We start from the raw sequence: 13144 nt of genomic DNA, 5'->3' as shown, positions 1-13144 counted from the left end.
TTGCTGAGGCAATGGGTTTATCTGTTAGTTTGACTGAGTCTTTTTATGCATAGATGGGAACACCACACTGTATCCTAAAGATGTACACAACTACTTGTCAGAAATAAAATTTAAAGATAAAGGCATGAATACATTTTCTCAAATATCTAGGTATTAAGTCAATTTCATTGCACATCTGAATCATTTCAATAAAAGAGCAGGCTGTTTGTAGGGAGATCCACACATTACAATTTATTTTAACTTTTTGAAATATGGTTTCATGTATGCCAGGCTGGCCTCAAACTCCCTGGGTAGCCAAGAATGACCGTCCTTCGTGCTGTACTTCCTGCTAGGAGGACGGCCTTGCACCACTTGACCGCATTTAATCAGGGCTGGATTTGCAGGGAGGGCTTCCTGTGTATGAGGCAAGCGCGCTACCAAATGAGCTACATCCCAAGGCACACCAGACATCTGTTCTACCATCAAGGTCCGCCTTAGCTTCTTGACTTTAAACTAACTGCTGTAACATAAAAGGGGGGCAGGGGGATGGGAGGCGGGAACAGATAGCCTGACATCACAGGCACACAGGCTTTCTGAGTGTTCAGTGTGTGAGCCATGTCAGCTGGGGATGCCCAGCACTCCAGGGCCACAGAGCCCCCCTCTCAAGCTATCTTCTGGATGGATGGACTTTCATAGTTGCATGTTCTTTTCTTTTTATAATTTCATTCAAGGGGCTGGAGAGATGGCTCAGTGGTTAAAAACACCCTCTGCTCTTCCAGAGGTCCTGAGTTCAATTCCCAGTAACCACATGGTGGCTCACAACCATCTGTAATGGGATCTGATGCCCTCTTCTGGTGTGTCTGAAGATAGCAGCAGTGTACTCACATACAGAAAATAATAATATAAAATAAATAAATAAAATAAAATAAAATAAATAAATCTTAAAAAAAAATTTCATTCAAAATTATTCAGCGCACATCTCTGAACAGCATTGTTTTAATTATATACTGGCTTCTTATTACAACTTCTTGAGGTAGGCTAGACCTCAAGGGCTAAAAGTAAAAGTATGGCAAAAGTAAGGACAGCCTTTTGAGATGGGTGATATTCAAATTCGTGACACAGTAACCAAGTTACCTACCTTCTCTCCTGTAGCTAACTACTACACCAAGGTCTGTGTATCTATTGTAGAATTGGTTTGTGTAAGACAGACAGGCCCTGAGCAACAATCAGTGCCTGATTACAAGCACACCATCGAGGGGAAAGGGGACTCCAACAGTCACGACAGGTGAACATTCTATGATACCTAGTGAGCATGCCACAAACACTGAGGGATGGCAAGTTTGAGCAAGGCTGAGCAGGGAGACAGGCCTAATGGGGGCTACAGACTTCAAGACTAATGGATACAGCCTAGTGGTTTCACCAGTGCGGGGGGTGGGGTTGTCAGGAGAAACAGGATGAGCAATGGTCAGAGCTAAAACCATGGTGGGTGCAATGAGGGCCAGCATAGAAGCCACTGCAGGTGCTCAGGCTGTAAGACACCAGAGATGTGGGTAAGGTGGGCAGGGGTGAGGTGGGCAGAGCAGGGAGGCACAGTAAACAGCTTCCTGTGAGTGAGTGAGTGAGTGAGTGAGTGAGCGAGTGAGTGAGTGAGCGAGCGAGCGAGAACAGGGTTAAATACGAGCTGGAGGGGAGAGCCCTGATCAGCTGGAGTAAAAGAGCACCTGGCTGAGACAGCTGGATGGCTTGTCCCCAGAGACTTGATCAAGACCCTAAGGGGAGGTGTGGTCTAACAACAAGCACAGAGGAGAGTGAATTAGGGGTCATCTGTGAACCCCATGTCTGATGAAACTTTGCACTGTTGAGTGCAAACAGGACAAAACCCTTGCTTAGTGGGCTCTCTTGTTCCTTGTCTTGGGATGCTAAGCATTCTGTCCTCCCCTCCCTCCTCCACCTTGTCTTGGGTGCTAAGCTCACTCCGTCCTCAGAGGCCATACCTTCTCCCCCTCCTCTAGCAGGCGCAGCAAGGTGGCGTTGTCTGTTTTCTCCTCCTCCTCTATGGAGCCACTCTCAGCAATCTGGTCTTGTAGCTGCTCCTGGTTCTCCTCATCTCCTCCATCAGGTGCAGACCGAGAGCGTTTCAGGGGCGGCTTCACGAGGCCTAGAATACAGAGAACAAGGGGCCATGTGGGGGCAGTTGAGTTTCAGAGTTGGCTCGCTGTGGGTGGTCTCTGAAGTTACAGCTTTGGACTTCCGTCCGGTGCCAGGAGGAAGGGTGAATTTTTAGAGTGGTGACTAGTGGGAAAAATTAGGTCACCAGGAAATACCACCATTGAAGGGAACACTTAGCAGATGCTCCCCCAAAGGGAACATTTAGAGCCCTTTCCTTCCTAGCTGCTCTGCAGCTGCCATGAATCGAGCATGCTTCTCCAGTCAGAGAACTCTGGAGAGCACAGTCAGGTGGTAGTAGCTGGGGTCAGTGAGGACGGCTCGGGAGTTAAACACTGCAGGACCCTGAGATGTTATTTCCCTTTTGTGAACCACGGTTCTCCCCATTATAAAACAGGTACGAGGGTTCTGTGTGCCTCAGGTTTGTTGGGGGCTAACCATGGAAATGACTGTGCAGAAAACTCAAGATGACAGCAGTACAGCGCTGCGCAGTTAGTGGCAAGGACATGGTGTTTATAGGCGAGCAGTGTCTGGGAGGGGCTGTTCAGTGAGGAGTCCCTGTCACACACATACAGCAGCACATGACATGTGTGTTATAACTCACTTGGAGGGCTCAGGGAAGGCTGTGCCAAGCCTCAAAGTAGCAATATGATTCTTCATGCATGAATGCAATCAGTCAAACAGTGGGTCGTGGGGAACAGGAATAGAAGTCTTTTTAATAACACAGATCATTAATTTGCAGATTAAGAAAACACTTTACTGCCCGTTTTTTGATAACTTGGTAAAAAATTGCAATAGAAGAAATGAAAACCAGTGAGATCCTAAAATATTAGACATTCTAAAAACTATACCATAAAACACACACTCGGTGCCTTCAGTTCCTTAGCTGCACTGTGCTTGCTCCCAACACTATACTGGCACTCGGGAATGTGACCCTGCTGAAATCCTATACATTCAACCCGAGGGACCAGAGGCTCTGGCTTGCCTGGAGAAGACACAACAGAGAATAAGCAATGGGGAGAGACAAGGAACACCCGCAAAGGAACGGCTGCTATCTGGCTGCATTACCCTCAGAGTCAGGAGCCACAGCCTCCAACTGATATTCGTGATTTGAGCTAACTGTAGAGATTAGAAAAAAAGAACCAAGCTTGAGAACTTAAATATCGACAACCCCAACCCAGGTCACCTGACTAACTGTGGGCTAACCTTGGCTCATTTGTGGGAACCATGGCTTTAGACCCTCTCCACAGCTGTGCTGGTGCAGTGTGAACAGAAGCAGAGGGCTTTAGCCTCTGCTCACCTGGAATGACTGACTCTAAGAGTATGTCAGGTCTGTTCTGAGATGCTGGGCCAAGGTGGGCGTGCGAGGGAACATGTGTGTTTTAACAGGAACAGGGACAGTCCTATTGGATGGAGCTCCTTGTATTTACTTCACAGCATGTGAGGCTTAGTTCTTTCTTTTTAAATTAATCTTACATGTTTTGTCTGCATGCCTGTTTGTACGTCATGTGTGCCCGGTGCCCACAGGGCCAGCAAAGGGCACTGGATCCCTACAAGTGAAGTTACAGACGGTTGTGAGCCACTGTGGGGTTCTAGGAACCAAACCTTTGGAAGAGCAGCAGCAAAGCCCTTAACCAGTCGGCCTTCTCTCCAGCCCTGAAGCATGCTTTTAATCTACTGACAATTTTAATACTGAATTTTAATCTACTTGCTTTTAGTTTTAAAAACTTTTAAAGTTCTTAATTTACATTTCAGGGCTTAGTTTTAGAAAATGAAAACATTTTTGAGTTTGCAGTCACTCAGACCCTTTAAGAAAGTGAAAGCAAAGGATAATTTATATACTCAACACAGATTAGGTCTTCATTTTGTGCTAGGAACATGCCAGCAGAACAAGGGGAAGAGAAAAAAAATCTGTGGCCGGAGAGAGGATTCAGGCGTGAGTTGAGTGTAATCCCGGCACTGGTGTGGCTGAGACAGGAGCAGCCTCAGGACTCGCTGGCCACTCAGCCTAGCAGAATCAGTGAGCTGCATGCAGGCCAGTGAGAGACGACACAGAATGAACCGATGACCTTGGGCTTCCACATGAATGTGCACGCATGTGTACCCGTGCCCACAGACACACGCCAACAGATAAATCGTCTCTTCCTTTGAGAAAACTTACATACTTAAAAGAGACATGCGGCAGTGATAAAGAAACAACTGCACTTTGGACAAGAGAAAAAAAAACAAAGCTCCACCTCAGGGCAAGAGCCAGACAGGGGCTAGAGGCGGATGCTGTAGTGCAGGACCTGTTACAACCAGCTCCGCAATATGCAGGAAGGGGCGAGAGCTGTTTGAAGTCAGAGGAGCAGCAAGCAGGTGGCCTCTAGTTAAGTTCATCCCTATTCCAAAGTCCAGAAGGCTAAACTTGTGATCTCTTCTTGCAGGTACAGAAAGACTGCTACCTTTTACTATTGGCTAGCATACACTGATGACGTATCTAATTGTCTTAATGTTGCAATTATTTTAGTTTCTTAGAATCAGGTTTCAATGAATGTTCTGCCAAATTAAAAAAAAAAAAACAAACTATTGCACCACAGCCTATGAGACTGACATATGCATCTGTAGGGAATAAAGAGGCAGTTTCTTTATTTCTCATTCATAAATCAGTCTTTAAGTTGTGATGGTCAAGTATACAGACATGTTTATAGTTGGCCTTCCTGTTTGCAAATGCTTATATTTTTATATGACGTCACATGGAAGGAATGCTCCAAAATTATTTCAAATCAAAATCAAAGAGGAGGCTGACCTTTGACCTTGGCAATGGTGTCTTCGCCATGCTCTGGTTCTTGCTGGGTGGCTTCGCCTTCTGAACTCTCTACGATAGCGTCCTGAACAATGGCTGGGTTACCGGAGGCCAGACGCAGGTAGTACTCTTTACTGTCATAGCTTATGGCTCTTCGGTACCGCGCAGGTTTCTAAGAAATAACAGGAAGAAAAAACGACTCAGTTATTTCCAACAACGAAAGACAAGCTTGTCAAGATGTGTGTTCCTATTGTTTAGGGGCTTTGCATAGACTAGATGAATATACACTAAATACACAGACTTCAGGTTATGTTGCTCCATTTTTAAAAAGTCCATAGTTTATATAAAATTAACATGTATTGAACAATATTGCCAGTTCTGTTCTTCCCAAAGAGAGATAGACCATGTTTAACCAAATAACATTTGTGAACTGGTAAAGTTCCCTGTCTGCTCTGGCTGCCTTCTCCTCTACCTGCTGAGGTGGCAGAGGAGAGCATGCCAGCCATGAGGGACAGTGGGCTGCAACGGCAAGCACTGTCCAGTCTGAGGAGCCTGAGGGACACTTGTTCTCTTGGGACAATCTCAAGTGTTTACTTTGGGAGTGTGCAGGAAGAGAGTTAGAACTGGCCTGCACTCTCCATGATCCCGGGTCTTACAGAACTCTGGAGACTTCCAACACCTGCCAGCTCTGCACTCTGACTTGGAACAGAAGCCAGATTCAACACTAGATGGCGCTCTCTGGCTGGCCTGCAAGATGAGCTGGTCTCTCATTTCTGTATCATTGACTGGTACTATCTGGTAACATATAACTAAAGGGGATAGTAAGGACAGGCATCTGATAAAATAAATAAACAAACAAATAAATATCTAGAGATATAAAAAAGGATTCAATGGTCTGGACATAGAACATTTCTTTCATAGAATGGTCTTTATTCTAAGATGAATTTTCTACTTGACCTGAGCTTGTTTTCCTTCCTAAAACCATACACAGGGAGAAAATCATGGCTCAAAATTCCTAAAAATGTATTTAAATGTAGACTGCTAAGATCAGGACTAGACTCGGGCTTTGGATCAAAGATTCCCAAACTGAGGAGTCTGAGACACGGCTCAGGCCTCCTCCTCAGACAGCTTTGTTTCTCCTTTGTTACAAGTGAGAATATGCAGTCTTTTAAAAATACTTTCTTTTTTCACATTCTTAAAACTAATTTCCAACTAAAATGAGAACAGGGGCCTGTGTGGTATTCATGATGAAACACTGGGCAGATTCCCAGGAAAGAGATCTGTAACTGGGGCACAACGGCCTTCTCTATGTCGGTGTGGCTCTGGGAACCGTGAGTGGAGATGGAGACATTACACAACACTGGGAAGTCCAGCTCAAGGGCACACCAACAAGGACAGTGCAGCCTGCGCTTTACGTGGACAACAAACTCAGCGCCTTTGTGGTTGCTCTGTATGAAGTGAAATGATCATATTCAACTCAAAATTGCTTATATGTTATTAAACAGAAAGGAAGATTTAGTAGCCTGCAAGGAGCAGAAGGCTGGACAGTAACCGGAGTATCACCCGCCCAAACTGCTAACATTTTAAAGATGATGGCCTGGTTAGTGATGGGCAGGATAATGGATTAACAGATGTATGTTGATGCATTTCTGCATCTATACTGAAAGTCCTGGATCTTTCAGGGGAAAAACAAAACAACAAAAAAATGTATGCCAATTAAAACTACTTCAAATAGTGATCATACACTTTGTTTTTAGATTAATTTCTTCTGTCTAGAAAGCACTTTAAAAGAGATGGTCTTGTACTCTCAGTATTTAAAATAATTACATCATGTTTTAAAAAGTTGAGGGTTGCAGGCTGCCCATTACTAACATGCCCATAACTGGTTAGTTACGCATGAGGCAGCACAAGGTGAGAGGTGAGAGCCCAGCTTGTTAGTAAACAGCAGAGACCCTGGGAACAGCCAAGGAAAGGGAGCTGTCTCAGCACGGAGGACACCAGGTTTTCCACCCCAGGGGCTCACAGAAAGAGAGTGAGTCTTTGACGTTAGTCTGTCTACTGTCTACCGTGCACTAAGAACAAAGCTGTGGGTAGTCTGCATTCTGTGGCCATCAGTGTTTTACCTTCTGAGCAATGACATCATCGGGTGGCTCGGGCTGTTTACTTGGGATCTCAGACTGAAAACAGGGTATTAAGTATAGACACATAAGGGAAAAAAAAAAACATACAAAGATCACAAAACCAAAATTTCCTTGAGGACCATAAGAAATACAGAAGACATACTCAACTCAAAAGGAATTAACAAACTCCACCTGGCTACTTACACAAGCCCTGAGCATGTGTGGCACTTCCTCCATGAGGGAAGATCAGTGTTTGAAGTAAAATTTAAACACACCAAAAGTTTCAGTGCCCTGAATAGACAGACTTAAACATCACAAAACAAAATGTCAGCACTGCCATTACGGATGACTTTACAGGAACTTTTAAAAGGAAAGTCCAAAACACAAAAACTAGCAGCAGAATCTCATGCTAACCAGTGTCTCCACAGTTCTCCCCCTGCGTACCCCCAAATCCGTGTTGTAACAATTCATGAGGGTTAAGCTGTTGTCTACAATACCTCTTGACACATGAAAACAGGGCAGACTGCTCGACAGCCACCCTGCTACAGGAGCCCCTGAACAGCCTGTCCACCACCTGACAGACAGCGGCTGGGAAGAGCCAACAGGAGAAGGTGGATGGTACTGTCAGACTTCAGAAGAAGTAGGCAATCATCTGACAGAGGGCAATTCTGCTGAGTGCTGGTACAGGAGACAGCCAGCAGGCCTTCTGGGGCACCTTCATCTCCAGGACTCCTATCTGAGGGTGACTTTGTGACCTTGTCCTGGAGTGAACACTTCCTACCATATTTCCTTCCCTAGGCAGAGCAGACCCTGTGTAGTGACACACTTTTAAATAGTTGGCTCACTCAGTCTCAATGAATCTTTAGCTTTACGAGGAAATAAGCAAGTGCCTCAAACCAGAGAATCCCTGTGAAGTTCCTTCCCGGAAAGGTCTGGGTGCAAACGTAGCAGCACTCTCTGTCTTAGGAGGGTCAGGTGCACATGTACGATAGTCAGTTGTCAAAGCTCACTCAACAGAGCACAATGTAAGCAAAGCTTTCTGGGTTCAATCCCTGAAAAAAGTTTTTTGTTTGAGACAGGGTCTCTTTATATAGTCCTGGCTGGACTCATACTTTGTTCTTCACACATATAAACCGACTTCTGTCACAGCCATCCTCCCAAATTATTGGTTCCCTAATAGTACAAAAACTTCAGAATTTAAAAAGTCCTCTGGCATGAGGGTTGAAAAAAACAGACTATAACATAAAGAGAACAGAGCAGTGGTGGCCTAGCTCAGCATTTAACTGTGAGGCATTCAGCCGTGGAGAGGAAACCTAGCAAACAGTTTCTGTGTGGAATAACTCAAGGGCAGCTGTGTCGGCCTTGAACTCCTGACCCTCCCATGTAGCGTGACTACAGTTCTGCTCCACCACAGTGGAATGGAAACTCTGTCATGGGATCTGACTACTAGGGGCTGCTGGTCTATGCTCTCACTGCACCCCACCGTCCAGCAGCTCTAACCTAGAAGGCTTTCATACCATAGCCAGGTCCTTGTGCATAGAACAGGGGTAATCCTGCCTGGACTTGAACAGGCTCCCATGAGACATATATAAATGAAGCTGCAAGTAACTTGCTTTGGAGAGCATCTAAGTGACTGTTTTGTAGACACACTGGGTGCTGCTGCCTAACAGGCTGCATGAATCATGTAATAGAAGTGGATACCAATGTCTTTCAGGTTCAAAACTAAAGTAAAAAGTATTCACTTAGAAAAATTCCCCATATCAGGTTAACTTTTGACTTGGACACAATACATGCAACATGTAACCAAACTCTGTATTCTGCAACTATCTCCCCTTCCTGACCACTCCTTCATGCTATGTAAATGTATCAACACTTCTCAACTGCCTTGTATCTTCTAATACCCAACCTATCTGTCTAAAAGCTAGCTTCTCGTGGTACATTCTTGCTGGAAGTGCTTGTTTAACTCTTAATATGCTAGAGGACTCCTGCGCTTGGGTAAGATGCTGGTAACAGAGGTTTAGGTGTGAGCCCTCAACAGCTTTCTTTTCCCACATACTGAAGTTCTCATGTATTAAAAATAAAGAAAAAGAATACCACAGTAACACATATTATACTTATGGTAAAAAAAAAAAATCTCAGAAGGGTATGCTCACTTAAAGCAAACTCCTGAGCTGACCCCATGATTGGGAGAGAGTATATATCTTACAGTTTAAGAGTCTTGATTAACTTTGTTGCTGAACAATTTTCCTGCACGTGTACATGTCTTCTGACTACCTTCTCCCTGCACCCTTTCCTCGCCCTCCCTTAACCTCTGCCTGTCCTTTCCCAAGGTTTATTGTTATTGGATGTTTTGTAGCCCATTTAATTTACCCAGGGAATCTCAGCTTTTCTGAAGAGGTTCAAGTGAGTGAGTGCTCAATGAAGCATTTTATCAAGTTGTCATTAAGGTTATTCCTTAAATCCTTAAGGAATGATTGGTGGGAAGAAGCAACGGTTCTGCTCTCACAAAAGCAGGTGCTGGGAAAGCTTGCAAACTGTGTGGGTCGCTGTGCTGTATTTGAAGTATTTGAGTGTCTGTATTTGAAGGTAGGGTGCCTTAAGACACAGATACAGCAGTTCCTGATGGAGCCGACAGCTTTGAGAAAAACAGCCTTTAAAGAACGATTTTTGATAATCTTGATGATTAAGTAACAGTCTAAGATCCAAATTTTCTTTAAGAATATTGTAAATTGACAAATTATGTCCAAATATGTTTAGGAGGTAAAAATTGGTAATATATATATACTATACAATTTGCAATGTTTAAATAAAGCTAATGTATTCTTTCCAATTTTACCATTTTGTAAGGAGCACATTAATCTCCCACCAGTTGTGAAACATAATACACTATCATGAACTCTATTTGCTCTGCCGTGAGTGGTCAGTATCCACCTACAGCCTGGCCACATGCCCAACACAACTCCGCTCTCCCTCTGCTTCTGAGCTGGGTTGCCTTATATGTCACACTAAGGGAAACTGGGGATTTCCTTCTCTGCATCTCCCTTGCTTCACTTGGCAAGTCTCCAAATACATCCAGGTGTTAACAAATGACACCATTTCCCTCTTGTTACAATCTAAAGACTGTTCTACCCCTGTGTGAGCTGCACTTTCTGTTTATCTGGAGATGGACACCCAGGCTGACGCTACGGCCACATTCAAGCAATACTAGAAAACGGGTTGAAACCACAGAGAACAAGATGGATGGAGCCAGGACTCCCAGACAGGAAGACAGGAGGTGCTGGTTGCTTAACTGTGGCAGACACTACTCCAAGACTCTACATACTCAACTGACGCAATCTTCCTAAGAGCCCTATGGGGTCGAACTAGTTTCCCAACATTGAACATGGAAGTGTGGAAAACTAAGGGGGTTCTGTAACATGCATTGTGGCAGCAAGGCATCTTAAACTGGAGCAGTGAGGCTCCAGGGTCTGTTCTACACCACTCATGGCGACGCCACTAGTTACAGACACAGTCCTCCAGTTACAGTGTGCCTAAGCAGGCTGATGAGCAACGAGTGAGGCCGGCGCGTACTCACCCCCACGCTGGCTTCCTGCTCTGTCTCCGGCACGTAGGGATAGTGGTTGTAGAACATGTCATTGCGCACCATTTTCTTCCGCATTCTGCAGGGCCCCTCCGTCATCTCCAGCATCCACTTGTCTAGGTGGGAGCCGATGGGGGGCCCCCACAGGCCCCGCTCCCGTAGCAGCTCACACTCGATCTGACACCACTCCTCTGTCACATACTTCAGGGCATTCTGCTGACGCTGGAGGGAGAGAGGCCAGGCTGGTTTTGTTTTTCAACAACAAAAAGTGCACAGCTGACTTGGAACGGGGTTCTGACAGGGGAGCGGATACAATCCAAGTCATTTCAGTAAATATTACAAATCCTATTTTACTTATAGTTTAAGGAAGGACAGCTAGTGGTTTATGAGAGGTGGGGGTTTCCTGGGGCCCAAGAATGTGACACTTTAAACAGCTAGCAAACATCACAGATAAGGATGCCAGACACATCACCACTGTTCCAGATGCTCACCTCCTGGTACTCCTTGTACTGTGTGTCCACCAGGTCGCGCACAACAGCGATGTGTGTGAACATCCACTGGGAGATTTCCTAAGAAACCATTGAGAAAGAGGCCTTCAAGTTTCCTGATTTATTTATTTATTTGAAAATTAACGATGCCTGCAATTCATGCTGAACTGTGAGTTAAAATCTGGCCAACGTGCTGCTATAGAAAAGAAAAGCAAACACTAAATGATGAACTCTATGACAACTGGGGCTATGCGGTAGCCAGAGCTGGAGTTTCCCACCCCAGCACCAGAGTTCTTGCTTGTGGGTGCTGTGGCACGCTCAGGAACCGCCTCAGTTGCTGAGAGGTGCCAGAGTTCCACAGAGCCAATGCATGGCTGAGCTGCGGCGCGAGGCTCAGTGGCCTCAGCTAAGTCTGAGAGATCAGTGTGGCCATGCTCTTCCTCAGCCAAGTACTGTGAGGTGCACTGCAGGGGAGCTTCCCAGGGAGCAGTTCCCTGTCCTTTTCCATAGGGACAGATTCTCAGGGCATTCCCTAATCTTCTTCCTACATACTGGACCCCACTTGAAAGTTCCCTTCTCAGAAGCTCAGCATGGTATGACGTATGCTAGTTACATGCCAACTCTTTCAGACCCTTTCCACACTGCTCCTGGCCTAAGGGTCAGGTATGAGGATGAAAGGTTAACAGAGGAGGGAGATGAAATCTAAGAAAATTAATCATAGGTATTCACAACTAGACTATAAAGGTAAACACTCTTCTGTCGCCACCTTATGATTCCTGCTATTAGCAGAAAACACATGAAAACATTAATAGTCTGTCAGTCTCCGACTGCTACTTGGGTCCAATACATACCCAGTGCCGTGTGTACTTTACAAACGGAAGACACTCTGTCAGCCCTCTCTCTTCAGACTTCTGCTTGCATGTTAGCAGGATTATATGACAAACAGTGACCCTGGGGACCTACCCACTAACTGCATGGGTCATGAGCCTTGTACCTGTGGGGAAGGACTGTGTTTATGGAGGCCACTTTCCTTTCGGTTCCTTCTTGATCCTGTTAGCTTGGATAGACCGAAGCCGCTGCTGACCCGGGACAGTTTGGATTGTGTGGTAGGCACCAAGGCTTCGCCTCGACTTATGCATTTCTTTTCGTGGGCTGTAAGTTTAAAATTAATCATTGTACAGTTTAACATGTATTTATTAGTCTTTTACTGTTTTCATATTACAGTTATAGAACACAATTCTCTCCCCATTGTCTGCCACTCCCTTCCTTGTAGCTGCAGCTCAGTGGTAATGCAGTGAGAGATTGGATTGTGAGTCAGATCACACTCCACAACTTCTACCACAGTACAGCCTACCGCTGCTCTACTTTACAGTTCTGTATTGAGCCCATGTAAACGGACCTCCTTAGGCTTGCAGGCATAGAACACACGGCAATGTAGAACCCAGTGCCCCTGCTCCTTTCCTGCGCCTGGGAGCAGATCTGGGGATGAGTCACCCTCAGAGGAACATGTGTCTTTCAGGAATCACAGACTTATTACTGCTGACCCTGATTAAGGATGGGTGCTTAACAATTGATGGTGACACTCCTCCACTAATGTGAAAATTTAAATTATAATGTGTCTCTATGCTAACGATTCAATCTGTCACCCGAAAACTTTTGTTGTAGAGAATATTTTGTAACACAAAATGTTTTACATTTTAGGAAGGCTATGAGGTGCAAGTGCTGTGTACAGTTAACACTGAGGATCCACGGTAGTACACCATAACATAGCACTTCAGTATCACCGCGGCGGCCAGCTGAGTGTTTGTGCCTAATATGATAAAAATACCTACCAAGGCAGTTTTAGCAAACAAACAAAAACAAACAAACAAACAAACATGTGTTATGGGCTTCTAGAATCTCAGTGTTACGGATACGAGGCTGTGGAGGTGTAGCTTTGATTGTGCCATCTGCGAGGTGCTATCGCCTAAGCCCACAAGGGGCCAGCGCAGGGCCTGAGCTGTACAAAGCGGAAGCAGCCGCAGTG

At 45.2% G+C, this 13144-nt stretch overlaps 1 protein-coding gene across 1 annotated transcript in view; it reads right to left on the bottom strand.

Moving 5' to 3' along the window:
• The window catches only part of Wdfy3 (WD repeat and FYVE domain containing 3), a 223789-nt gene that overhangs the window by 34365 nt on the left and 176280 nt on the right, over positions 1 to 13144 (bottom strand). The window contains 6 exon segments of the mRNA XM_076926347.1: positions 1974 to 2137; positions 4934 to 5102; positions 7054 to 7107; positions 10625 to 10852; positions 11122 to 11199; positions 12113 to 12270. Coding sequence (XP_076782462.1) covers positions 1974 to 2137; positions 4934 to 5102; positions 7054 to 7107; positions 10625 to 10852; positions 11122 to 11199; positions 12113 to 12270 — 851 coding nt within the window.

Source organism: Arvicanthis niloticus, chromosome 27 (genome assembly GCF_011762505.2).
Source record: "Arvicanthis niloticus isolate mArvNil1 chromosome 27, mArvNil1.pat.X, whole genome shotgun sequence".
NCBI classification, from domain to species: Eukaryota; Metazoa; Chordata; class Mammalia; order Rodentia; family Muridae; genus Arvicanthis; species Arvicanthis niloticus.
This window is presented reverse-complemented; position numbering and strand designations above follow the sequence as displayed.